We start from the raw sequence: 27474 nt of genomic DNA, 5'->3' as shown, positions 1-27474 counted from the left end.
GTGATGGGATAGGATGGGAGGGGGGTGACAACCGCCGTAGGGCAGAGAAAGAGAAGCACGTTCCTAGTAACAGACTGGAGGCACATCAGAAATCCAAGTCAACGGAGCGAGGAGGTGAGGGTACGTATTCGTAGTTGTTCTGTTGTTTCGCTGGCGGCCAGGCTGCAGCGAAGCAAGAAGTGCGAACACACGCGCAGCACCGTCGAGATACGGGGTGGAGTGAGTGGTGGAGGGCGACGCGCGAGAACAGGTGCACTGCGATGGTGCACCTGCTGCAGTCCAGTATTGCAGGGGTCTGGGTCGAGGGCGGGAAAGAGACGGTGGGGGTACGTACCGGGGGCCTCTCGTCCAGCCTGGTGGAGTCGACGTCTCAATCTGGCTGTAGGGGTTCAACCACACCAACCACAGTCCACGCCATGCCTATCCAAGGCACCTTATGGTACGCGGGTACATAGCTTAGTCCGACATGGATGGCGACCTAGGACTTGCCCGGAGACAGGGGACTAGCCTTCTACTGCGTATTGCCTGCATCCAGGTCGCCGCACCGTGGGCGGGGGAAGGGGGTCCAAGGTTGAGGCTGGGGTAGGGGTCCCGTCTCTTTCTGTTCTCCACCACCATCGCTCCACGACACGGGGGGCTCAAGACCAGCTTGACTTGACTGGACGACTTGTACGAGAAGCGCAGAAAGGTTTGGCGCAATTATACCGGACAAAACGATCAAGGACCAGCTTTTGTCTTGCTGGCCATTGCCTAATTACTTGCGTGACCAAAGATTGGATCCGATGCCATCTTATCTTGCCGCCTCCCGTGAATTGTGCCTGCCACACCACACCACCCAACAACAACAACAACAACAACATGAGAAGGAAGGATCATGGCCAGCAAAAGAGCCTTATTGGACATGACACCAAGCAAGCGCAAATAAACCGAGCTAAGTGTGCTAAATTTGCCTACTTGACGGCCTCCTCTTCAGTTCTGCATCAGTAGCTACATACAATTGCAACCTGCCGAATGTTTGGTGTCTGTCTGGCTCGTGGCCAGAAGCCGATGAGGGACTGCACTGTAGTATCGGTATTTTGAGATGCAGCCAAACCCTGGAACCTGCTGCTGCATCGTGCCATCTACCTTACCAAAAGACAGGCCCTTGCCAAAGGATCGCGTCCCCGGGAAGCGTCAGGTTACACAAGACCCCCCTTGTACATACCCAAGGTTCCTGACTATACTAAGGTACGTACCGAGTGCGGATACAATGTCCGTAGGTACCTATCTCGGGTACGGGGGCGTCTGCGAGGCATCAGATGAGAACATGCGAGGTACCTACCTACTCTCGTCGCCTTGAGCTCATGAGAAAACTCGCGGCCGCCGTTGCGCTCCGTAGGGCTGCCCATCAACAGCACAGAGTAAGGTAAGGTAGACTCGGTCGACCTTGCCCAGCAACACCAGATCGATGATGGAGGGTCGCGCTACCGCCGCCACAGGATAAACGGCAAAAGGTCTGTCTGCTGGCATTTCAACCCAAGGCCAACCCAACACCAGTTAGGTGGCCTGTCGCCCTTCGCCCTTCGCCCTCCGCCCTTCTCAGCGTCCCTTCTTTTTAGGTGTGTCATGTACAATTAATTCATCATCGCCCAGAGTGTGCGTTCTGCTCCAGCTTTAGCAGCATTTCCCAATCTGTCGCCGCCATCAATGGCCAAGCTTTGGGCTGGCGCCTGGGAGGCGGCCGATCGCTCATTGTCCACTTTAAAGATGGAGACGGCACCTTCGCTATCTTTCGGGGGCACTGGACAGTTACAGGTCCCAAAGCGCTGCTCCCCAAGATACCTAGCTCAGCCCGCACAGCACCCTAGCCGCTCCCAAAGTCCCTCGCATTGCCTATATGGGGAGCCATAGACCAATGCAAAGAAAGACGTTTCCATCCTGCGACCATGTCCAGCCACCAAACCTACCTTGGCTACCTACCTACGTAGGAAGACCTCCACTCCCCCAAGGCATTTGCCGTGCCTAGCAAAGGGCGCGTTTCGTCTTCCAACGACACACGGTTCCTGTGTCCAGTAATTGGGTTCATGTAGCGTACCTACCTTACATACCTTGCTCCATCAGGTGGCGAGCATCTTCGGCAGGATATGTTAGCTGTCACCTTACCTACCACGGGCATGGGACGAGGTAGACTTTGCGGGCGTCGAGGGGATATTCGGATGGAGATGAGTGTATGAAGTGGGTGACGAGAAGTCTCTGTGAGTCAACCCGCCCCCTCCGGACCGTATCCGAACTGGACGGGAGTCCGTCTGGGCAAAGCGCGAGCTTGCCTGCGTACACGGCCCCTTCTCTTACTGTTATTGTGCCGTTCCGGACAGGTTCCACGGAGCCGCAGGTCCTCGGAGGTTGAGCGGGCGCTCAATGATTCCAAAAAGGGGAGTAAGGAAGCAGAAATACCATGGATAGCTATACACGTAGCGCGCTGGGAACCTGGAAGCACCTGGTGAGGCGACTGATCGCCGTTGAGGACATCTACTGCCCCGGAGGGAGCGTGGCGGCGCAGATCCCACCCGCACATGCTGCTCCCGAACATTTGTCGATGGATGGCTCACGAATGCCTCGTTCCGGACTGGACTGTGCTCGACTTCATCTGCCTTCATGTTTCCAGAGGGAGTCGTCGTCTACAATGCGAAACATGATGGACAGGGTCATGATATTGCGATGCGAAAATGGACCAATCCCAGGACACACCGCTCAAGGCTCATTCGGTGTGACCACCGCGCGAACAGAGGACCGGGCTGGCAAGAAAACAAAAGCTCATCTGGTTGACTGGACTTGACTTGGATGGACAGCCAGCCGGGGAAGGGAACATCGTGCGGATACATGCTTGAACCGGCCGACAATCTGATCCTGGGACCTAGCACCCACCGCCCACGTTCCAGTATCCGTACACTACACGTATTTCCTGGGGACACTGGACGGGAGAAGGTGGGGCAGGTCGCAGTTCAATTATGATGCTAGGTAAGGTAGGTAGTGTATTCGTAAGGTACACTACCGTAGTTGCGTGGGACGGCACCTCACGTCGGGTGGGCCCAGTCGTAGACGGGGAATCGGATCACGCTAGTCCTAATATAGCGAATCGTAAGTCGAGCCAATCATAGGCCCTCAATGTCTCGAAGCCAAGCTTTTCCCTGCCTCGAACCCAACACTGGACCCGCTGGACCCGCTTGCCTCGGGATGACTGATGCCAGATTCCAGACTCCCGTCGGGACTTCAGACACCAGATCAATTCTACACGAAAGTTCAAGCGCGCCATTGCACCCCTGCACGCCCACTGTCACCGTGCGCCCCTGACAGGCCGTTGTCCGATTCTACCAATCTCGAGCACGAGAATTCGATTGCCTGATTCAAGTGGGGGATGGAGGACTACTGCGTATCCGTAGACGCAAAGCAGACCTCACCTTGACTCTCTTTCTCGTAGGATTCCCCCAAAGGACCATGCGCTGTTCAGTGTTCAGGGTCTCCCCTCTGGCAAAAACACCGCAACTACATAGTAATGTCAATCAATGACCCGCCGGTCAGCCCCGCAAACGTCCCTACACGTCCCGTCCCCCCAAATGCCCAGTTCCCGCCCGACGTCATACCAAAGAGGTCAAAAGGAATCAACCTAAGCCGGCCCTTGCGGACTAAAAGCGGGAAAAAGCCATTCCGACTTACCCAGCCACGGGGCGCGGTGCACCAGATCGGCCAAACCGTTTTAGTTGTGTATGTTTGATCCAGTCGTGGGAAGCGGCACGTATCATACGCCTTCCATTAGCCGCGCTTTAGCGCACCTTGACATTTCTTTCATGTTGCCCATGGCTTGCCATCTTGCAAAAGGTCCAACCTGACACACGCCGTGTCCGTGGGTCGTAAAACTCGACAAACGACAGCGTCTCTTGCTCGACATGGTTTCCTTTGCCCATGAAACCTCCCTCATCTCGACTGGTCTCGGGCTAGGTAGGAGCTGGAGGAACTTTGGAGGCTGAAGCACCCATATCCGAACTTTCACATCATCTTCACCTTGGGTGAAGGAGGCCATCGAAGCAAATTGTAGCGGGATGACTTGGCGCTAGGCCGGTGGTGGTTGATCTGGCAGATGGCTAGAAAAACATCCATCCGAATTAGCCAGCTTGCGCCCGCTTCATCGTCCACTTTCTCAGGCATCACGTACAGTATCAAAAGTTCTTCATTGCCCGCCGCGTCCATCTATCCGTACAAAAGGTACCTGCTTTTTAGTACCTCCTGTGCGTACGGCGCAGTAATAAGGCGCTTACAGTGCTTCAGTGTGGTCAGGGGTTGGCCCCGTCTGCCCCTCCTGTCCGCCGAGAGACACCATTCTCGGCCCCCAATGACGAGAATGCCCACGTGCTTTGTAAGACGTCTATTTTTGCGTGGTCGATTAGCAAGACGCTGGCTGAAATGCTACTCGTCCATTCCACCATTGCGTGCACAACCTTGTTCCTCCACAACTTGCTTCCTGAGCGGAGGTACTCCATCAACGGTTGACAAGATGCCACCTCACCTGCTCATATTGGGCTCTCGCTATGGACGAGATACGCCTGTCATGTCTGCTGCTCCTAAGGCGGCCTCGTCTAGACCGTAGTCCGAACAGGATTCTGTCGACAAGTCGGTCGACGCAGGTAACGCGCTGCGAAGTCCCTCTTCTGTCCGTCCATGGTTTCAACGAGCTCAGCCCAGCCAACGGCACTAGCTTCGACACCCATGTTTGCGGATCTATCATCGCCGCAGAGCAAGCACAGACAATCTGGCAAGAGGTGTGCACACTCGGACCAAAGACCAATCAAGAGCCTTCAATCCAGTCAACAGGGCTGCAGCAATTTACCGCCGCCGCGCCGCCACATGTCTCTTCTCCCCCGGGACGGGGAGCCGTTGGGCTGGTTTTGTTTTTCCCTTCTTTTGTCTTCTCCCCTTCCCAACGTGCAGCAGTGAACTGGCAGTTACACGCACCTCACCACCACTATTGTTGCGCCTCCAACAAGAGCCAAATAAAAGAACCTGTAGAACGCATTCTTCAGCAACAGAGACGGATTCACACCACACATCTTCCGTCCATCGGCCGCCGAGCCAATCCACCCGGTTCCTGTGGACGAACACCACTTCCTTCATCGGCACCATATACAACGAGCCTTCAGCGACAACTCACCACTGTCCACGACACGCCGCGCACTAAACGAATTATTAGAACCCAAAGTCCTGGTCGGTCATCCTTCGGAATGACTGCTGCCTGGTATGGATCATGCACTTATTTTCGGTTCCAATGCGGCATTTAACTCGCTCTTTAGACAGGCCACAGCAACCGACTGATAGGGGAGAGGGAGATCAAGCGAATCGCTATGAACAACTCGCCAGCTTCCGTTGTCGAATTTTATTCCCCTGTGCGGCCAGTCTGTTCGTCTACCTATCAGTCGTACATTTTGGCCCATTCGCCTTTCTCTCCCCAGTGGATAGCCCTATGTCGCCGAGATTGGATTCATCTTACCTGACGATGTGCAGGTCTGCAGCCCCCTTCCCCTCCCCCTCCCCCAAGGGCCCGGGTTTCAGGGCCCCAGGCCGAGCTCTCGGGCTCCAACAGGGGCAGTTTGATCAGTTTAATGATAACAACAGCTCCTTTCCAAATGTACCCTGACAGAAGAGGCCAGCGCTACCCCTCGGCCGAGGCTTCGTCAACAGGGGGTATTCCCTGGGCCGCAGTCAGCATCAGCTGTGGCGCTCCCAGGTTCCAGGGGATTGGCATATACATTTGCTCGACTCCCACGATATCTTTAAAGTTCTGACACTTTCCATAATGCAAAGAGTGCGAATGTTGAATCGAGCCGTTTTACTTTGCCCAAGACGTGCAGGTCTCGCACCTAAGAATGCTCTGTAACTGCCTGGCCACACCTCGCGTTTTTATTCAAGGAGGACGACAGGTTACAGGAACTGTGGATGTGGATGCCGGGCCCACGGCCCCACGGCGGAGGGCAGGTGTGCTGTTCTTCTTAGTGGGCTATCCGCATGTACGGATACAATTCTGAACAGACACTCTCGACTCGGGGCTCCGCCACTGTCGATGTGGTCTGGGGAGTGGCTGCCGAGACGAACCGATGGACAGACATGGCAAGCAATTGCTTAGGTGCGAGGACTCCGCACTTTTAAGCAGTAGGTACGGATACTGGGTGAGGACTCCGACTCTCAGTGTAGTTCATTGCTTCTCTACCGCTCTCCTGGTTCCAAGCCAGGGCAATGACAGAGACGGGCACTTACTATTAGAATGGGTCACGGGCTTTTGCTCCGGGCTGCATCGGACCAACAGCCTTCCCTTGTCGCCGAGTTGTCCAAAGTCCCGTACATATTAGGCGACATCCAATGAAACAACCCGGACGGCGTCTATGACTGGCCGGTTCGGACTCGGAACATGTCCCCACTTTGCTCTCTCCCATCCGAACCCGCAGCCCCCCCTCCCCCTCCACCCCCGGCGGTTTGCCAAAGGAGAAGAGGGAAAAACAAAAACAGCAGAAGATGAGTGACACCGAAAGAGAAGGGAAGGGGAACATGCAGAGGAGGAGAAAAAAGCACTTTTGGAATAACAGACGGCTGCCTTGGTAAGATGTGGATGGATGATGTGCATACTCCACTCGGACAAATATCCATCGGGGATTACAGTATCGAGTCATCACTATCACTGCTGAGACGCATGTCCTAATCTATAGCCACGACCCGGCCGATCGAGCAAGGAACTCTGCTCGGGTCAAGGGTCACCATTTTCTGATATGACGAGGAAAAAAGGTCGCAGTCAATGTAGGCTTTCAGGGGGAAGTCCCATACACTCCTTCCTACTGGGAGCTCGCTGCATCCAAGCTACAACGACGCCTCGTCACAAACCTTGCATCCAGTCCCGGATCAAAATCATTTGTGCTGTGGCTGTCCACGGAACCCGTTCCTTGGCCGTCACAGAAGTTAGTCGACCGTGGCATTGAGTATCGATAAAAGAAATAAAAAATAAAAATTAGGCATCTGGGTGGGGGGAATGCTTGTCGTGGTGGTTCAGCAGTGGTCGAACTAGTTAATTACACACCGGGCCGTGGTGGCAGGGAGGCACATACATTCAGCCACATCAAGCCAAGAATCTTTGTTCTTGGAATAGGTAGAGTTGGCATAGCTAAAAGCCGGCATAGCGCAGAGGGCTTGGGCACTGCCGTCCCTTTCGGTGCTTCAACGGAAACGCTCGATGACGGTCGGGGATTGGTAAGCTGATGACAACGTCAGGCCAGGTCCGGTTAGGTGAGAGCAGATCGGGCAGAGTGTCCGAATTGGGTAATTCGTTGAAATCAACCAATCAAACAGGGCTATTTTCGCAGATGCGGTATGTGTAGATCCAATCCTCTGGCTCTTCAACAGGCTATGACGGATACGTATCCCCCAGGATGAAAGTGGACAAAACGACCATTGCGCGCCGAAAGTTAAAGCACGCCGTTTCAAGCGTGTCTAATAATGATACGGCAGGGGAATCAACTAACTGCCTGGCCTAATGGGCGTGTCACAAAGCAGGAACGATGTCTCTCCTAGCTATATATGTGGCGATGAGAAAGACAAACCCAAGACGGACATGTACCAAAGTACTGAATGCATCTGCAGGCATGGTAGACACCAGTTGACGGACAGACAGGCAATGATGCTGCCTCTACCCGTGCTTGACAGGTTCCCATGCGACCAGTAAGACGTTAAGATACAAATGGACTCGTAGGGCTGGCCTTGGACATAAGAGCAGTTCCTCCGCCACCAGCCGACGCATGCACACACGTGCTCTTGTGTCTTGCGTATACTACAAACCAAGCAAAAAACGTGGGCAGTTGGACAGTCGCGCAGATGCAACGTGTGGTTGACGATATGCATCGTCGTATCATTCTGGAAGCTCACGAGAGTGGGGCTACACGGCATGCTCTCTCCTCTCCGCGCTGCGCGCACGCCATCGAGGCAGCTGGTCAACGTGCTCAACTTACAATTGAAGACATGTGCAACTCAGCATCTTTCTGGCGGTGTGGCTATCTAAATCGCATATCAAGACACCAGCTGACATCGGCCAACAAGTGACCGTGATCCGCATATTGCGCATCCAGTCGCATGTAGCGTCCCTCCCTACCTAGGCGGCATGTGAGGCAGGAGGCGTGCTTGCCCTGGTAGAGGAGCACATGACGTATGAAACCCTCTGCTGTTTTCACAGGCGGCATTCAGACTGTTGAGTGCAGCCTCCTGGCACGACACAGGCGAATTGACTTGAACGGGGACGGAAATGGGCCTCTTTTCGCTTGATCAAGTTGTGAAGTCCTCTCGGCTATTCGTTATGGATGGTGAATCGAAACAGCACAGGGTGCGGAGTGTGAGTTCGTGTTGATGTTGCTAGTGAGGGAGGGAAAAGGCGGAGTTGCTGTACGAACATGAGCCTAAACGGTCATCGCTCCGTGCTCCTCAAATGGAGGAGTACACCAGGCCTTTCAATTTGTGAGCCTTGCGTGTTTGGAATGTAGCTGGCATAGTTCGTCAGCAGAAAGATACCTCGCTCTATCAGGGGCGGAGCAACACGGGCTTGACCACGGGGACTAGAGGTGCTTGGGTGTAGCTGCCAAGCTTCGGTGACGCCGCCGATAGCAAGGGGCCATAGGGCTGAAGACGCATCGCTGGACGACGTTGATAGGCTCGAGTATTCGTAGAGGCACGTACGTAATGTTGTGCAACCCCAAGTTCGCTAGTCCGGGTATCAGGACATGATGCTATCTGCGGCTGCAGGTCTCAGCTGCAGGGTGCAAAGAAGCTCTCCATTGAGAGGAACGGTGCACTTGCGAGGCCAAGTAGTGAGGTACTTGGACAGTGAGTATCGTTTCTCATCCCATAGTCCTTGATTCTACCTTTACAAGCCTACATACTCACCCTGGTAGCAAGGATACCGCACGCGCCTTGCAAAGAGCTTCGGGTTGCTCGGGGTGCTCGTATACAAGAGCTTATCTCGGCGGTTCGAACGTGTGCTTGCCGGTGAATTCGCGTGCCACGCCCTTCCGTTGTCGTCAGACGGCGGCCGCGATGGAGTCCGAGCCTGATCGGATTTAACGGGGCTGGCTGCGAACCACACTAATCCGAGTTTCCTTATGAAGCAAGCCGCAATACTCGACCTGTCGATGTACGCTGTGCGGGAGCCTCCGGGCTACCGTACCCGAGCCGACTTGGCCTAGCCGGCTCAGCTTTCGCGCATCCGAGTTACGTGGTCGGTAGCGGTAGTGTCCACTCCTGTGACCCGGCCGATCGTAGCGGTGAGAGGCATTTGACGATACGTTGGACATTGCCTCCTGAGGTTTGCCGTACTTGTTCATTCTCGGTCCAGTCCGTGGTGCGCAAAATGCCGGGCCAACTCGAGCGATGGCTGAAAGCCTAGCATTCAGCCTGGCCATGTACGTATCAAAGATGCGACGCACGACCTGTGAGTGGCTACATATTTGGCAGGAAATGCTCTCGAAAAGATCCGGAGGAGCCACAATGGCCCCCGATCGAAAAACATCGGCCGCTAGTGCGGGTCGCGCAGGGTCGCCTCTCCAGTGCGAGACCATGATGTCAATTGTGATGTGGTGCAGTGAAGTGTGGGCACAAAAGCAGAGACGGAGACATGGACGCGGAGAGGCGTAGAGGAGGACGAGCCCTCCAATCAACGTCGAGTCCGCCAGTTGAGATGAGTTTTGGCAGTGGACTTGAACGCTTTGGTGGCAGAAAGAGCGGGAGCAAGGAGCGGGCTACTTAGTAGGGTGGTGTGCAGGTGGCCAAGGTAATTAGGCATCTAGGTGCCTTAGGTATCCGTAGGGAACGGAAGTACACTAGACGGGAGGCATGTATCCTCCCCGCTCTTCAATCCTTCCACTTGCACCTGCAACCTGCAACCTGCAACCTGCTGTACTACTGTGCGCCGACACCACCAGCGCGTGCCAAAGTACACATACACACGAAAGGATCACCAGGCCCGGGCAGCCAGTGTCTTGTGTAACCATGGGGTAGTTAGACAGCCTGCCCTCCTCCTCCAAGTTGCGGAACGACGGCTTCGCAGCGTTAGGACCACGGGCTTTGGGATGGTTGAGAAGGGACCTTGTGTAACATCGAATCTCAGCCAACGAACCGCGTAGGGCTGCCTGCTCCCTAGCACACGGCTGAGGGCGAATTGGGCCTTTAGGAAGGAAGGTGGGCAAAAAGCCAGACGTGGGTGTTCAAGGTCCGGCTATGGACTATTTGTAAGCTCTTCCCATCAGGCTCCCGCTAGCTTTCCATCTCTCGGTGATTCCCCGGCTATTCCCGCACGTTGTCTCTGATTCCTTGGAGAACACCTACCCTTTGCCGACTGCTTGTTTAGCAGCGTGACGTACACAGGTCCTCTACTGCGCTCATGAAATACGGACTACGCAGTAGGTATCACCGCCTGTGGGACTCACTGATAGGTCTGCTGTGCTCCAATGGATCCAGGGCCTTGCTAGGATTACCCAAAGGACCTCGCAGCTCATCCCGCATGGCCCTCTGTTAACCACCAGCCTTAGAAAGGGGGTTGATGGTTGGCTGCCCGTATGATCATTTCCCGCCCATTGGTCTTTTTGTACCTGAGACGATTGGTTCCAACGCTACGGAAGTACCTCTTGGCTCCCGGATTACCTCAGAACTATACCGTATAGACACACCATGGAGCTTCGACACGCCGGCCATTTGTATGCTTCCTTGAGCGCTTGGATAGCCTCGGGTTCGGCTGAGTAATGTAATGTGCATCACTGAGGGCCATGGAAAATGGCTCTGGTTGCGGGGGCAGACAGACGGTGGCTTCTCTCCTGCCGAGTCTCGAAATTGGCATTGACAAGAAGGAGCCGTGTTCGGTATGTAACACTTCGCAGGAAGTGCGAACTTAATTGCGAGCACTGTTCCCGCGTGTTGACGATGTATTACAAAGGCTAGTCAACGGTGTTTAGGAGCCGTAGATGGTCATATATGAACCGTCTGAATAGGTTGTTGCACCCGCCGAAGTAACTCGCGTCTCGTTGATTACCCGTTTATTGCTAGCGTCTGTATTGGTGGTCTAGATGATCTTCCTGGGCCTGTAGTAGTTGTGTTAAAGCCTAGGAACGGCGGTATAAAGGTTTAGAGCCCACAAGGAAGCTGTTGGAAGTAGGCTGCTATACTGGTCGCGTTCATATGCCGGTATTGCCACTCGGCGACGAGCTTTTCCCACATGATTCACAGGCATTTCATTCCTGCCAAGAGTGTCCGGTTGATTACAATGCCATTCACTGGCGAGGTCTTTCCAATCGAGCAGCTTCACATCATAAACCAGGAGTATGTTTACAACAGGTATTAGGTTCTTTCGTAAGAGGATAGGTTTGAACTAACCCACGAAGTTCACTTGCACAATGCCTGCGTATCAGGTGAACTTTGTGAGTCCTTTACGAAGAGCAAGGTATCTGCTTTTTTACCCCTAAGTCACATTCATTTCAACCGGCCGGTCGGGGTCGCCCAAGTCTAGCTGGCGCCGCTTGCGATCTTGGTTCATTAATTTGAATCATTAACTATATATCTGTGTCGAAATTGTCCCTAGAAATGGCCCTGCCGGTGCCGTTGACCTTGTGACCAAGGCTGTTGTGTTTGGTTGGCATGTCCCATGTTCCACCTACTACTGCCCCTGCATTGGGAGGACCGCCAATATTTGCTTCAGAGCAATCCGGTAGAAACAGGCGACAAAGAGCAGGGGTACTTAGGCACAGGCAAGCGCCATGTTAGTCGCAGGAAAAAAACCCCCCCAAAGAGGTTATGGCCATGACTGCGAATTCATGCTTATACAATTGGGATATGGCAAGATGCTCCGTATCTGCCACCATTCGATGCTGTATGTTCACCACGACTCCAACTTCAGGCTCAAACGATACAGCTGGTGGGACGTCAAGAGGTCACTGACAGTGCTTGTGTTGAGTGCTAAAACGTTCCAGCTCACCGGCCCAGCCCCGGTCCATGATATATATACATACACAGGAAAACTCGGGCAGTGTGAACTCCATTACGTATCACTTACTGGCGGCGTCGAAGACATGTGAACAAGCTCGCCGTCTGAGAAAAGCCAAAGTCGACACTCGCTACCGCTGGGAAGGGAGGGAAACGCCAGCAAGAGCACCAGTGTCCAGCGGTAGATACCATGATACCATCCTCCAGCGCCATCCCAAGGTCCAGGTGATCCCTATAATCAAATGACATGACACCCCATGTCGCCAGCTCCAAACGAAAACCCTTGCTTTTTATCCGCCCCTTCGATGCTACAGATGATATAAGAAAGAAAGACTCGGTGTCGAAGACGCACTCCAGATCAACCTGAGATGCCCGAACATAGGGCAAAGGAAGCGGGTATCAATATGTCCACGACGCTTTGCGCTTTTTCGATGAAATGACTGACCTCCTAGTCCCCGACTTATGCATGATTCCTTATTGGTCCACACACGTTCTTGTATTGGCCACGGCTTCAAAGGCCGCCGACATGACCTCCTTGTCCGGTTTCGACGACATTGTCGGAAAGATTGATGAGCAATTGTGCCAGACATCTCTTTGTTGCAGCGTCGTCACGCAAGACCGAAGAAAATGTCGCATCTCGGAGAGGCTCCGGGAGGCATTGGCGAAGAGCTTCGCGTGCTCGAGCGTTGTCACTCAGTCTATTGGTTGACCGTTGGTAAGCCCAAATCCACCCATGCTGACCGACAAACTCACCGAAGGAAACACCTGACGACATGCTTGAGCAAGCGAGCCGTCTGTTGCTCGACTAGTTGAGCAACCATATTGCTCAGAACAGTTCCTACCGCGTAGAATCGTTCATATGTGGCGCAGATGTAGTTGAGACCATTATCATCCAGCAGGATTTTCTGAACGATGAAGATAGCCACTGTCTTGCTCAGCTCGGAGCCTGTCTCCATGATACGCAGGCACAAGGGGATAATCTCTGTGGTTAAGAGAAAATTGATGACCTCGGATGAATCGTTCTTCACGAGGGCGCCGATAACGCCAAGCGAGGTCAGACGTAGGTACTCGAAGGGCCTTGATTTCGATGTCGTGTTCAGGAACGGATAGAGAAACAGGGGGATGTGAGCTGGATTAGGGTCAGCAGGCTGGAAAGGGGTAGTGTCGAAGGGAGTATCGCAGTGGTGATGCTCACCATTCAAGAAAAGTGTGCGTGTGTCGTTGTGGGAAGCAACGCACTGGAGAAGTGCCAGCGCATTGCATACCCGATTAGAAGCTGCGGCTGTGAGCTGGGATGGGTTTAGTAGGGTGTAGACTGAGATGATCTCCTGCAACAAAGAAGTCATAACTCCTGCGTCGAGTGTCAGCTCGTATAGTATCCCAGCCTGGTAACAGGCACAAGCCATTATCACTTACCGAAAGAGTGCCAAAGAATGAGAGCCAACTCTGGGACTTGCTCTCGCTTCTTGCTCAGCTCCAAGAGAGCGGCCTCCCGAGTACTTTCGTTCAACAGATCAGCAATGTAAGACATCGTCCTCCGATTATCCTCAGATATGTTATCGTGGCCGCCGTCCTGTGTATGGGCATTGGCTAGGGAGCTGACGGCGGAGTGAGCACCGGCAAGTCTACTGTAGTGCTGCTGTTGCTGCTGATGTTGCTGTTGCTGCTGTTGCTGGACAGCCGAGGCGGCGACGGCGGCAGCTTGCTGTGCATGATGGTGCTGATTCGACTGCTGGTGCATCCATGCGGCCGAGTCCGCTTGTGGATTGAACTGGTGGTGGCCGCCGTACACGTGAGCAGTCGGCATCATCTTTGACCCTAGACTGATACGTTCTGTGGAATAGGAAGAAAAATAGGCCGGATAGAATGTTCAAGGCTGACGCCGACTCGAGTTCTGCGTCCGACTGTGAGTGTGGTGTTTTCACTGCTCTGCCGCGTTATTATCGACAATGTCGTTTTCGATGGCTGGTTGAGTCTTGAATGGCTGATGTGTCGACGTGCGACAATTGGGGTGTAGTCGTGGGGCGGACTGGGGTGGGGTTGGGTGCGCGTGGGACTAGGCTGTTGGAATCGCAACGAACGGTTGTCGCAAAGAATATGATCCCTTCTCGATAACAGCGGCAGCGAGCGGACAAGCGACAGCGAAGGTGGCGATGGGTGATGGGCAATGGTGGTTGCGCAAGAGTGATCGGACTGGCGTTAGGCTCTTTGGTGGGCGTCAGGAAGTCGTCGTGGTTAAACAACGTTAATCAGTATTGCAGTGTGGACAGGAAACAAGGCTGGCTGCCATAGCTTACCTTAGGTAATGCACGTCCATTTTGGGAAGGCGGTGGGTACTGGTTGTCTACTTTAAGGTAACGTAGGTACGTTGAGGTACGGCCACGGTATTGGTCTCTGTACCACCTCAGCTAACTCGGCATGGATAGTAAGAGTAAGGTATGCACTACTAGATCCATACTTGCCTCGGACTTTCTTGCCCATGGTCAGAATCGTCGAGGCTGGCCTTTGCAGAATAAAATTTTGGACTACTACTGATTCCGTGTACGACTATTTATTCTTGCCAACTGTCGCCTTTTAAGACTCCTCTCCCTGACATCGCTGCTAAATCTCACTAAGCGCCTATTCAAACAGCGTCTATCTTTCTGCTAGCTACCGCACCCAAATGTCAGAAAGACTGACAGCCGCTCAAAGTATGACTGCGGCCGGAAAGAGAAACGGAAGAAAATCCCGGGATCGGGGAAAAGTGATGCAAGAGATTGGATCCAGACGATGTTTTTGTCCCCTACTCAACCCTGCCTCCAATGAAAGCTGGCAAAGGCCTTCCCGAGTATGTTGCCCACCCTTTGACTGCATGTAGCCACTCTGCCCCCTTTTAAAGACGAAGCTCTCGGAGCACCTGGTCGGCCATATTCTTGTATTGCCAAGTGTTGCCAACCAAGCGCTTAAACTGAATGCCATGCAGCGATAGCAACGGGACCTTCACAATGAATATCTCAAACTCCAAAACCATGTTTCCGCCGAGGTCGCTCTGGACATGGGTGCTTGTCTCGCCTGGCACTCTTCTGGACGAGCCTCCTGCTTCGCGAGAGACGCTGTCGATCGAGACGTCTGAGTTTGAGTAGCTGTCTGCCCCGTTCCTGCCTGTGCCTCGGGGTGTTGATGGTCCCCGATCTGTGCTGGGGAGGTCGTCTCGTTCTCGGTCACCGCCTCTCATCCCGCCTAGGCTGAATCGCCGTCTGTGGCCAGGTGGTGCTTGGCCAGGGCTACCGGGAGGATCCTGAACCCTCTTGAGATCTATGCTTGGTGTGTGCTTGCATGTGAAGCCACCCTTGATCTCTATGTAGTCTACTCCCAGACCTTTCAAAACGCGCTTGATGTCGGCCCTAATCTCGGTGACATTCTTTGTCGACGTTGTTGACACACTGAACAATCCCTTCAAAAAAACTGGTTTGGCTAGATCGGACCTGTCCAACCTGTCCGTCGATACACCACTCTGATCTCCCTGCTCTTGGTCGGTTTCTTCCGGGACATTGGCCTCCCGTGCCTCTTCCCGCCGGAGTCTTCGTTGCTGAATGCTCTCACGCCTCGCATGTCCGAGGGACTTGGCTCTCATCGACGCTGCGCGAGACTGTTGACCATCTCGTGATGCTGGCGGAGGCCTGTCAGCAGTTGTCGTCGATTGATCTGACCCACTGGTCGGCGGTGGATCTTTTTCAGTCCTAGTCGATCCGCGGCGACGAAGGTCTGCCGAGTTTACGCTCGTGGATCGACCCAGACCTTTCCGGCGTGACGACGGGCCCCCTGCGGAAAGAGGCGGGCTGAGGAGATCGCTGTGCTGCGGCTGACTGCTGCCAGACCGCAACGGCAGGGGCATAGGTTCCTCGCGCTCCCGTCTGCCGCGTCGAATGCTGAAACTCTTTCTCGGCACAGAGGACGGGGTTGTCTCGGCTGAAGCACCACCAGATGGGGAATGAACTTGGACCACTGGAGGGTGAGAGCGGTCCTTATCCAGCCGCTCCGGGTCTTTGCGTCTTCGTGTGCTAAAACGTCGCAGTATACCGGCAGCGGTGCTTTCCTTCTTTGGCAAGGGCTCAGGAGGCACTTCTGGGGACAGCGGGGCGTTTGGTGAGAGCTGGGAAGCCTTCACGGAGTCAGGTGCTTCGTCTTCTCCATGAGTCCTGGCACGGGGACGGGACCGACCACCGGTGGCCCTCTCACCAGGCATTTCATAAGCCGCCGTGTTGGTGTGTGCTTCTTGTGGTGGTGTAATCTCTGGGATGGGTGGCTTCTCCTTGGGCGTGCTTTGCACTCCAGGATTCCGTTCAGCGCGGTCACGGTCTTGCTTCTCCCGCACCAAATAGTATATCGAAACAAGCGGACTAAACGCATTTAGCGGATCGTTGCCAAGCTGAAGAGCCTCGGAGCTTGGGGCCGTCAGTGTGTCGCGGCTATTGCCCGAATTTCTTCTCTTGTAAAAGTCAAAGCCAAAACCCCGCTTCTTCTCGACGTCCTTGGCTGGCTGGGGAAGGTCCTTTTCCCGCTGGTACAGACGTACGGCACGTTGATACTCCTCGGATTCGATTGTTCGAACCAACTGTGCCTTGATAGAATCCGGAGGACCGAAATTAAACCCGGTCATGGCGTTGACTACGTCCGAGTCTAGAGGAAGAGTCAAGGGTTCACGGGGTGGCAAGTGATTGTCGGGCGGGCCGTTGTATCCCTTGGTCATCCATGGATGGCTCATAACCTCCAACATGGTGGCACGTTGTTTTGGATCGGTCACGAGCATACGGGATAGCAGATGCTTGCATTCTGCAGCACGTTAGAACTCTAAGATGTGAAAAGGAGAAAGAGAGGGGACAAGAAAACGTACCACTCGAAAGCCAATTCGGATAGTCAACTAGCCCCTTCTTGATCTTGGCGTGGAGGGCGGGCATGCTTTGATCGTCGAATGGTACCTTACCGCACACCAACACGTAAAGAACAATGCCGAAGCTCCATATGTCAACCTCAGGGCCCGTGTAAGCTCTTGCCTGGAGCAACTCGGGAGCTGCAAAGTAAAGACTTCCACAGAAGGTTTTGAGATGAGTACGAGGCGCGAAGAGGTTGCTAAGACCGAAATCGATAATTTTGATGTCGCCGGTCTTGCTGATGAGAATGTTTTCGATTTTGAGATCGCGATGGACAATGCTGTTGCGATGGCAATAGTCCAGGGCGCTCGCGATTTGACGGCTGAACTTGCGCGCTTGCTTCTCCTTCAATTTGCCATGAGAGATGATGTAGTCAAGCATTTGGCCGCCATTGACGTATTCGCAAAGCATGTACCAATGATAGTTGGTTCGGACGACGTCTCTCATGCCACAAATGTGAGGATGACTGAGAAGCGTGACGATAGCCGCCTCACGGGCAGTCCTGATTTCCTTTGATTGATCTGCTCTCTCCTTATCTGCTCGAGAGTGGTGCCCATCTTCTGTTGAGCCACGTGGAATGATTTTGCAAGCAACCTAATGATAAGATGAAGGAGAGATTAGCAACTGTGTATCGTGACTCAGCTGACTGGTTGCAGGCGATGGGAAGTGAGCAGTATTTGAGAAAGGGGTTAGCATCTGAAGGGGCCAGACTAACCTGCTCGCCAGTGTCCTCCTTACGGGCCAACTTCACTTTGCCCATGCTCCCAGCACCGACTGTCTTACCCAGGATCCATTTCCCGGATGGCGTAGGGATTGTTGTGCGCGACCTGCTATGCTTGGAAGCGGAGGCGGAAGCGGAGGAGGCGCCCGTAGGGCTCCGAGGGTCGGTTGCGCCATGGGCAACAGGAGCAGGACCAGCGTTATTGGCAACGGCGGTATTTGCAGGCATGTCGTTGGAGGTTCGACTCGGATGATGATTAGATCTGGTGCTGCCGTGACGCTGAGTGCGCGAGGCGTCGGCGCGGGAGTGAGAGGGCGGCGGATGGTCTTTGGAGGCGGGTCGTTTGGGGTAGGAGGCTATGTTTGCATGCTCATAATCATGTTTAGGAGAATTGTCCTGAGAGGTGCGGGGGGCGGCAGCGGCAGAGGAAGACTGTCGCGAATGTGAACGGTGTTGTTGGTGGTGTTTTTGTTGGCTGTGGCTGCGATGGTGATGGTGGTGGGAGTAGGAGTGGTTGGAGGTGGAGGAGGTGCGCTGAGGATGAGGTCCAGAGGCGGAGACTGAAGGCCGTGTCCTGGTCGATGGTGCGCGGGCAGGGACTGTTTGAGCATGTGCAGAGGGATCAGAGCTCGCCGGGATTGCTGTTGTCATTGCAGGAGGGGGGATGCGACACCACACAGAGCGAGGGTTCGCTGGATCTGGTGCAGGCGGGCAGGCAAGACGAGCGAGAAGGGACGGAACACGGGACAAGCGAACAACGGACGACGGGGAGCAGAGGGCGAGCGTGAAAGTGAAAGTGGAAATTCGTCGGGGATGAGAGACCAAAAGAGAGGGCGGTCAAGGTAAGGCAGTAGGTAGGTAATTGGGTGCTGGAGACGAATGAGAAGCACCATGTTTTCTGTCGTCTTTTTCTCTTAACCCCCTGCTTTTGCCTTACCGTAACTTGGGGTAAGGTTAGTACCTACCTTTACCACTTCACCCATCTTTAATGGGGGAAGGTACGGACAGGACACCTCACCTTCCATACCGGACCGCTGTGTCCGCACCTTTCCCAGTTCGATTACGCGTGTGCTCTCAATGATCTATCTATTCCTTTGGCACAGGAGCCGACAGCGAAGCAAAGCTGCAAGAGCCAAACCGTGCTGTGCAGCATCGGAGGAGGGGCAGCAGGAGCAGAAGCAGGATGAGGACGAAGGGAAGGAGGAAATGAAAGGTGCACCGTAACTTGCCCGGGCTGTGGGGACAAGACACAGTGGGGAACCTAGGTAATGAAGACCACAGGCGCCTGGTGTTTGGCCGGGCATCTCCCATCCGCCCCCCCCCCGTTGGGCACCTTGCCCTCTATTTGGACTGTCAACAGGTGCCGTCCGTCGGGTAGAAGCACACTACCTTGGGTGGTTACGATCGTGCTTAGCATCAGGTCAGGCACGAACGCACCTCGCCCGCCTCCCTCATGGCACCTTGCCAAGTCTAGGTAGCGGGCGGGTAGCGGGCAATCTAAGGTAAGGAACTCTGCAGTGCTCTGTCGTTATCGCTCAATTCTCAAACATCGGCGCCTCTCGCCTCGGCATGTCTTTGTCCAATTGTCCAAGTGTCGCAACTCGTAACTCATTTTCGTCGGACTCCATGCCGAGGCCCGCATATTTGAGGAGCATGAGTTGTCCGAAGAACAATGGGCAATTGAGATATTACCCAGGCCAGGATCGGAACTTCTAGGTATTTTGTCAATGAAGACGGTGTAGAGTGTAGACCGTACGCAAAACGACCTGACGTCAGATCCCCGGCCTCTTCCTCGTCCCTCACCTCCAACAACGACCATTGGATTATGAGAAATTGAGGGCAGGCCGATGATGGCAGGTTCCAAGCCGCAGCAGCAGCACCAGGGCGTGCCACTCCCGACCAATTTTGCATCTTTAACGAGTGGCCGACCTCATGTGTGTCTCTGCAACAACAGACGAAGCAGTGACTGACAGTCGTCGGTTGCGGGACGGACATGATCGAGTGAAATTACTCACAGCTCTGTCCCTTCGAGTTGACGATCCTGGTCCTTAATTGTCTTTGGGCGTGACCCCTGGGACCGAATGGAGCTCCGCGACCTCGTGATAACGGATTCGATCTGAGCACCAAACGAATTCATTTACCAGTTTGCTTCCAACGGCTCTTCATAGCACAGATAGACTAGGTGCTCTTGTTTCCTCTGCGATGCGCGGGCATGCTGGTGTAGCCCGCGCCTGCAGTATGTACCCGTTCTGAAAAGGATTCCAGTACCCGACCTCAAAACAAGTTGAACTTGGGCCCATTCAAACCATCTCCACAGAAGCCACCAAGACTCTGCCGCGTGGAGTTATCCGCCTTTGGGGAAATTGCATTCGCACTACGTACCTGCAAAGAACAGGGTTCAAGTTAAAATGGAATCGGACAAGGGACTGCGGAGTCAATAACACTTGAGTCGCTAACATTGAGGAACAACCCAAAGCTGCCTCACCTACCTACTTACTTAGTGAGTATTCGTCAGTGTAGGCCCCTCCCAATCAATCACGGTACCTTACGTAACGTACCCCGTCGAGAGTGCTCAAGGTGCCTACCTACATACGTACAAGCCCGAAGTACCTAGGTATCAAAGTCAACCTGCATCCTCACAGGGCTGAGACTTTTCCTCTGTCGTTGCTTGCAGCCTTGCCGCACACGCACTGCCCACCTACCGCCTCTGCAAACCACATGTTCAACAGCAAAAGATCGCGCGCTACTTATGAGGCCGACCTCCACGATGGTGCCGCCGTTCACGTCGCCTTTGGCACACCTCTGCCGTCCCTAGACGCCGATACCCGTGATGATGGCTCATACATTCCACTACACAAGCAGGAGGTAAGGGACGACAAGGGCAGGCGGCGCCTCCATGGCGCCTTTACTGGAGGCTGGAGTGCAGGGTAAGCTTTACTTCACGCTCTCATGTGGCAGAGTCTCATTTTAGTAATACTCACTCGCTGACATTCCTGTCCAGCTATTTCAACACCGTCGGATCAAAGGAAGGATGGACACCTTCGACATTCGTGTCCAGCCGTACGGCTCGCCGGAAAGATGACCCGAGGGCACCAGATCAGAGACCAGAGGATTACATGGACGATGAGGATCTTGCCGATGCAGCCGCCACGAAGGAGATCCGAACTACTGATCCGTTTGGGGCTCTCGGGGCTCCATCGCCTGGTCAGCGTCTGTCCGGTGGCCTAGCCAGCTTGATGCGCATTCAAGGTGATACCATAGGTCTCAAGTTGCTGCGAAAAATGGGTTGGAAGGATGGCCAAGGTATCGGGCCCAGAATTCGTAGGGTAGCAAGGCTCGACATCTCGGGAGGCAACACGCCTCACGTGGCAGAGAAGACGCACATGTTCGCCCCGGAAAATATCAACATGGTCAGCTTCATCCAGAAATCTGACCAGAAAGGCCTGGGATTCAACGACGACGACGACGCTCGGATTTCGCGAATATCTAGCTCTGGTAGCGCCTGGGCGCACCACACTGCCTCCGGAAACCACCGCAATGAAGTTACTAGGGCCGGTAATGGAATTTATGAGGGAGAGGATGATGACCCGGCTAGCGGACTTAATGTGCTTTTGGGAATATCCGAGAAGAGGAAAAGCAAGCATGGCCAGCGGGGAGGTCTTGGTGTTGGCGTCCTAAATGACACCGGCTCAGAAGAAGATGATCCTTATGAGATGGGTCCACGGATCTCATATAATCGAGTATTAGGCGGGGAAAAGACCAAGAAGAAGAAGAAGCTTGCAGCCACCAGTGTGTCTGCAAACCCCGGTCTCGGATCCACGCCGGTCTTCGTTTCCAGAGCCGCCCACACCACAAAAAGTCGCGGACAAGGCAGGTGCGGGAATGGGAAGCGGCCTTTGAACGGATTTGTTCCCGGACAACTCACAAACTCAAAATCAACCGGGAACTCAACGGACGTGTATCCTCCTCCCTCGGTTCCCCCTGAGTGGGCACCGTCAAGGAGCAACTCATCCCTAACGTTCTCTACAAATACGTCGACGGCAGAGGTTGCCAAAGCAGCCAAGCTAGATCCCAAAACTCGCGCGGCAATCCTAGGCGAATCGACTTTGCCAGGCAAGTCTGTGTTTGACTACATGTCGGCAGCCTCTCGAGAGCGGCTGGCGATTGCTTCAGGGAAGACAGACTTGCCTCCAGCGAAAGGCGAGGCTCCGATCGAAGCTAGGGGACCAGCCGAACAGCAGCTTCAGGAAAGAATTCGCACTCTACCGTGTCTGCAGAAAGATACCGCCCTCGCCGCCATAAGTCGCGGGGCAAGCACTGGAAGCCCCTATGCCAACGACGACGCAAAACGTGGACGATATCGCCTTTACTTACAGAGCGCCGCGGGCTTTGGTGGGTCTCCCATCAAGCCATCGGATATGACAGATGATGATTTTGTTAAGGAGATCGGGGAATTTTACGGATGTGCGCAGCTCTTCAAACCGATGACAGGTTTCATGGCCACAAGATTCACAACCGCCTCGGCAGGATCCAAGCAACTTGCTACCAGCAGCGGATCAGAATTGGCCACAGACGTTGGTGTTCGAAAAGCTACGGCAGCACCCGCATACCTAGGCGCAGCGGAAGAAGCCGCCAGAATGGGCATGTATGGGCGTATGACGAGGCTGATCGAAGACTTTTCCCCTGGCAGGTTGCTGTGTAAGCGCTTCAACGTCCAGCCACCAGCACACGTGCAACCAAACGTTGAGCCCGGAGTAGCGACAGCGACAGCGGCATCCAAGATGCGGAGCCATTCACCTCTTCTTCCGCCTTTAGCAGACAAAATGGGCCTATCACCGGGTATAAGACAGGATACAGCAGCCACCATTGATTTGGCATGTTCTCGGGAAGCAACGAAAACTAGACTTGACCTATCTAGGAGCGAGGACTCAACCAAAGAGGTGGCCAGGCCAAACGACAACGTCTTCAGGGCCATTTTTGGTGATAGCAGCGACGAAGAATAATAAAGTAAGTGCCAGTCAGCCCCATTCGATCGCACGTTGCAGCCTGTCACAACCATTGAAGACGTTCTCGCACGTCGTTCCTATTTACATGCCCGGGATCGTGAGGTCATGCATGGTTTATCGAGGCAGACCCCCTCTCATCTACGCTCAGTGAACCTCAAGCTCTACAAACTTGGCCTCGTTCTGTCTTGCCCAGAAGGAAGCGGATGGTATGGTATGGGCGGCTACAGGCAATGGTGTGCCGACCTGAGCGTGGCCTCCAATCTCGGACAGAAGTAATTAGGAAATGACAGGGTTTAAGAGACGGGGGTTGGTTGGAAGGAGCTAACTCCAAACCGTAGGTAGTTAGTGCAATCAATCCACTGTAGTACTCTATACCTACAGTGACCAGAGCACGGTTCACTTTCAGATCCGTTCACGCTCATTTACGTCTTAACCGCCATCCTCCCATGTTCTGGTCCAACCTCATCAAACCGCTCCGACAAGACCTACTCCCAACTCCCTGCTCGTCACCACCGCCAACTGTTCCTTTCCCACAGAGCATCTTTGCCTGCTTCAGAGCCAGACGATAGCAAAAAGTCATCCGCGCTTTGCGACTTGTCGGTTTCCTTTAATTCTTGCTGTCGTATCATCGCGACTATCGTCGGTAACGCCTTGGTTCGATCTCCGAATAAACCCCCTCCCCCCGACGCCTGCCTTGCTGTCTCCTTGTGTGGCCCGTCGACAAACCTACCTTCTCGTCGAGCAACGATATTCATCGGCTCAAAGCAACCGCAGGCAGTGTAAAACGAGCGTTTTCGTCGACCACAAATCACTTCTTTCAACGATTTGACTACCAAACATCTTCTCCAACCGCCACAACGTTGCCAGGTCCGCAAGACGACAGGAACGGGGAACCCGTGTCCGCCCGGCCTTCAGATCCTCTCTCAGGAGGAAATTGCCTTTCTGTCGAAAAGAGGACCGCCGAAGAACGCCCACACTTGCAAGGAAAAGCTGCTTCTGCTACCAACGCTCGAGGACTTTCGCCCCCTCCTCAGTATCCAACGTCCGAAGCCTCAACTTCGCGTCCACCACCGTTCTCGTCTCTCTACGGCAATTTTGAGACTAGCGCAAGTACCCATCACGTATATTGCGATAGTAGCTCAGCTGTTGCAGCGGCTGGATCTTCTGTAGCAGCCCCAGCATACGCACCCACGTCTTCTGTCATCTCCTGTGACGAGCCCGCCTCAAGCTCCTTTGATCAAGCCCTCACAGACACCAAGCGCGGACTCACTCAAGACAAGAAGGGCGCCGCTGCGAGCAAAGACGACGATACCGAGCCGCCGCCAGCTTACTCGGAGGGACCCAGTCCACTTCAATCCTTCACCTTTCTCATGGCTACCGCCGGTGGCGCCTCGAGTATCATTACTCAGGTACAACAAGGAGGCCCGCCCATCAATGCGATCGGAGGTAGGTCTCCTTCGTCGTGTGGCGGTCCGACTACCTACTGACAATGTGCTAGATGTCGGCGCCGACGAGACGATTTCCATGGACCTTCGGTAAGATCAGTGGCTGCTCTGAGTGAGACACGAGGACGGCTAACAGTAGTCCTGCAGGGGTACCAGATTTGTTCTCTCGAGAGACGAACTATTGACGTTGCCTGAGTTCGTGCTCCTGTCTCTCTTTCCGAACGGGCTCTTCCCCGAAGGTCACATGGGTGGATTCGCCGAAGGCGACGCTGTTCAAGTAGACGTACGTACAAGCCAAAAGGCCATCCGACCCCATCACTGACACTGATTGCTAGTATGATCCAGCATCATTGCAATACATGCTGGATTTCTTCCGTACTGTGGCACAGTCGATACCGGCCGAGACGTCTCCAAGTCTCTCACAGGAAGAGAATGCATCTGCTGCTGACGCCATGGAATCAAGAGATGACTCTTCTAAACGGGCAGGCATCATTGTTTTGCGAGAAGACTTGGATTTCTACGTCATTCCGCCGCGGGCAGATATCACGCAATCAGAGATGTTAGAGGTGAAGCGAGCGGCTGGCAAAGCGCTGCTTCAACAGAATGGCATATTCTCTGGCCTGAAAAGAAGTGACGAGCCGGGCACTACGGAGGCTCACCTTATCGAAATGTTGACAGCAGGGTAAGTTATGCAATTGACAGAGGTGTTCATTCACGATGTATGCAGTTGAGACTAATTGTCGATGCTAGCGGCTTCAACCACAATGATAGCTGGGGCCACCGAGCTGGGGAACCAAACAAGGCAGTCGTCTGTAGCCTCGCCCTAGCGCGACTGAGAAGTGACATTCGGGGCAATGACATGGGCAGCAATGCTGTCGGTATGGCTCAGAAGTTGCTCTTGTTCTGGCGCAAGCCGGCGAGGCGCTGTTGGTGGGAAGGTGTCGAACTTGAAAATGTGGAAGGTGTGCCGGGAAAGCTCAAAGTCTGGATACGGCGGGTCTGGACATTGGAGATGAGCGTAATTGGCCTCCGTTAAAGGACTGAGTTAAGAAGGTCAGATTCATGGTTCGGAGGACACGTAGGTATCTGGCGGTAGCGCACCTTGAAGTAACTAAAGGCAAAAATGCTGGGTTTCTTACATCTCATAATACGGGTCAGATGTTCCTAATATGTATACTATTCGCCCCCTAATTTTGGCTTTGTCTATCGCGCTTTCTCAATCTTACCCTCCACTTGGCCTTGCAGGTTTCACGGTTGTACACCAGGTAGAGCGCCCGGCTGTTTAGCTTGTATAAAAGAAGTATATGCATTGAAAGGAGGTTGTCCTTCAGTGCCGGCCGATACCACGCCTCAGAAGTTGTATATTCCGCTGGTTACCAGCATCTATCATACCCGGGGGGCATGGCAAGCCCATAGGTGTAGCGCGAAAAGGCAGTACGTGCTCCATACACGTGATGGCAATCTCGTTGGATTTCGCCAGGACAACCTCCACGTGCTTTTCTGGTGCTGGGGCCAGTCCGGTTTCTCAACTATCATGCATTTCGGGGCTGTCTCTCGACCTAAGCCGCCCTCGTCTAAAAGAGCGGTGGCCGCGCAGGAGACGATAGCCTAGGGGCAGGAACTCGGTTTGCTGATTGCCAAATATGTCCTATGCTTAATAGGGGGGGTTCGTGCACTACGCAGGAAGCATAAATCGCTGGGGAAATTATGCGGCAGCATGAGATAAATTGAACATGCTGGCCGTGCCGTCGCTCTCGATACTTGTTGGCAAAGAAGTCCAGCGGCCAATGGCTGATGCCATAGAATAGGAGAAGCGAGCCGGCTGGGACGTTTGCGAACCAATCCCTGAAAACAAACGACATCGAGTAATAGAACATCATCAATGAGAGCTGACCTATCTAAACCCTAATTTTCCGTGAACGCCTTGCTTGTGATGCCATGACAGCACTAGAATCACTCCTCGATGCTCTTGACACACTCCCATTCGCCTCTGAGATTCTCCTTCCACAAGGAAACCTTGTTGTCGCCTCCGCTTACGGCCAGAACGTTGCCGCTCAGCGACCAGCTCACACGCCAGACGGGAGCATCAAAGTTGAGGATTTTACAGCTCCATTGGCTCGCGCCGGTTGAATCAGAGGTCCAGATGCGGACGGTCTTATCCTGAGAAGCTGAGGCGATATAGGACTTTTGTAGAACAGTGGGTGACCATGCAACATCACGCACCCAATCGGAGTGGCCACCAAGGGGCTCCTGATCTGGCTTGTAAGACTGCGACGCAGAATCGAAGGTCCAGATTTTGAGCAGGTTGTCACAGCCGCCAGTGACAAACCGTCTGACGCCAGCAGAACCAGGGCCTGGAGAACTGCTCACGATACTACCCGGTGCAGTTGCAGGGGCCCACGACACGGAGTTGACGCCCAATCCATGAGCAGGGAAGGTAGCGTGGTCGAAGCTGTTGTCTCGGAACTCGAGCACACTGACATTGCCGTCGGACGAGGCACAGGCAAGAAGACATCCGGATTCATGTGGTGACCAGGAGACAATGTTGACGGAAGCCTTGTGCAGAGCGAAGTCGAAGATCTTTTGCCACTGCTTGTTCTGCTCTCTCCATATGAAGACCTTGCCGTCGTAACCCGCCGAAGCGATAATGTTTCCGTACTTGGGGTGAGCCCAGGAAACACACCAAACCGCACCATCGTGTCTACTGCTGCGTCAGTCTGAAAGCTGATAGGCGTGTAATGAGACATATTCCTACCCCTTGAGGGTTTCTATAAGTCGTTGAGAATCACCCTCTATCTCGAATATCTTGATCGTTCGGTCGCTCGAGCAAGTCGCGAGCCGGCGACCATAGTAGTCGAGGACGGCGTCGTGCTGCAAAAAGGATTTCGGTTAGCCTCAAGAGCTTGATGATAGAGTAGTAACCCGGGGGTATGAGAATCGGAGAGCGGTTCCAGATCTACACCCGTCGTGGAGTCGCTTGCGGTGGCAGTCGGAGGCCGTGGCGATTTCCCGTGGCTGGCGTGGGTGTCATTTGCACTTACAATCATATCATCGTGGCCAGAGTTTGAAATGACCTGAGCGGACGCCTGCAATGGGTGTCAGCAGGCAAGAAGCAACAACTGGGAGGTGAAGTAGGTGCAAAATCACCATGGCGGGGAAGTTTGTTTTAGGTTGCAAGCCGTTCTGATCGAAAGGTATGTGTCGTTTAAGTGAGGGCCAGTCAGAAGGGGTTGGTAGAGAAAAGACAGTGACTACCGCCGTCGAAGTGTGGGTAGAAGAAGTGTTGTCGCAGTCGTAGTAGATGTTGACGAGCCACCTAATCCAAGAGCTCCTCAGGTTTGATCAAGCTGGCTGCAAAGTGGGTC

The 27474-nt window shown here is 54.0% G+C and overlaps 4 protein-coding genes across 4 annotated transcripts; 1 reads left to right on the top strand and 3 right to left on the bottom strand.

Annotated features, from left to right (window-relative positions):
- Positions 1-12776: 12776 nt before the first annotated feature.
- COL26b_014013 (uncharacterized protein) lies at positions 12777-13837 on the bottom strand (the record flags this gene model as incomplete). Its single annotated transcript, XM_053186593.1, has 2 exons — positions 12777-13156; positions 13444-13837. 2 exons carry the CDS (start codon positions 13835-13837, stop codon positions 12777-12779), a joined length of 774 nt encoding a protein of 257 aa, XP_053029467.1.
- Positions 13838-14899: 1062 nt separating this feature from the next.
- Positions 14900-17886, bottom strand: COL26b_014012 (uncharacterized protein; the record flags this gene model as incomplete). The annotated part of the gene is made up of 3 exons (XM_053186592.1): positions 14900-16839; positions 16901-17531; positions 17653-17886. 3 exons carry the CDS (start codon positions 17884-17886, stop codon positions 14900-14902), a joined length of 2805 nt encoding a protein of 934 aa, XP_053029466.1.
- Positions 17887-20376: 2490 nt separating this feature from the next.
- On the top strand, positions 20377-24952 carry COL26b_014011 (uncharacterized protein; the record flags this gene model as incomplete). The annotated part of the gene is made up of 7 exons (XM_053186591.1): positions 20377-20585; positions 20660-22356; positions 23817-24110; positions 24163-24199; positions 24257-24392; positions 24445-24791; positions 24937-24952. 7 exons carry the CDS (start codon positions 20377-20379, stop codon positions 24950-24952), a joined length of 2736 nt encoding a protein of 911 aa, XP_053029465.1.
- A 1110-nt stretch (positions 24953-26062) lies between these two features.
- NUP20 (Protein transport protein sec13) lies at positions 26063-27259 on the bottom strand (the record flags this gene model as incomplete). The annotated part of the gene is made up of 4 exons (XM_053186590.1): positions 26063-26810; positions 26865-26980; positions 27151-27195; positions 27230-27259. The coding sequence occupies 4 exons, from the start codon at positions 27257-27259 to the stop codon at positions 26063-26065; spliced, it is 939 nt and encodes a 312-aa protein (XP_053029464.1).
- Between the last annotated feature and the right edge of the window lie 215 nt (positions 27260-27474).

This window comes from Colletotrichum chrysophilum (assembly GCF_026319265.1).
Source record: "Colletotrichum chrysophilum strain AFK26 chromosome Unknown scaffold_280, whole genome shotgun sequence".
NCBI classification, from domain to species: Eukaryota; Fungi; Ascomycota; class Sordariomycetes; order Glomerellales; family Glomerellaceae; genus Colletotrichum; species Colletotrichum chrysophilum.
This window is presented reverse-complemented; position numbering and strand designations above follow the sequence as displayed.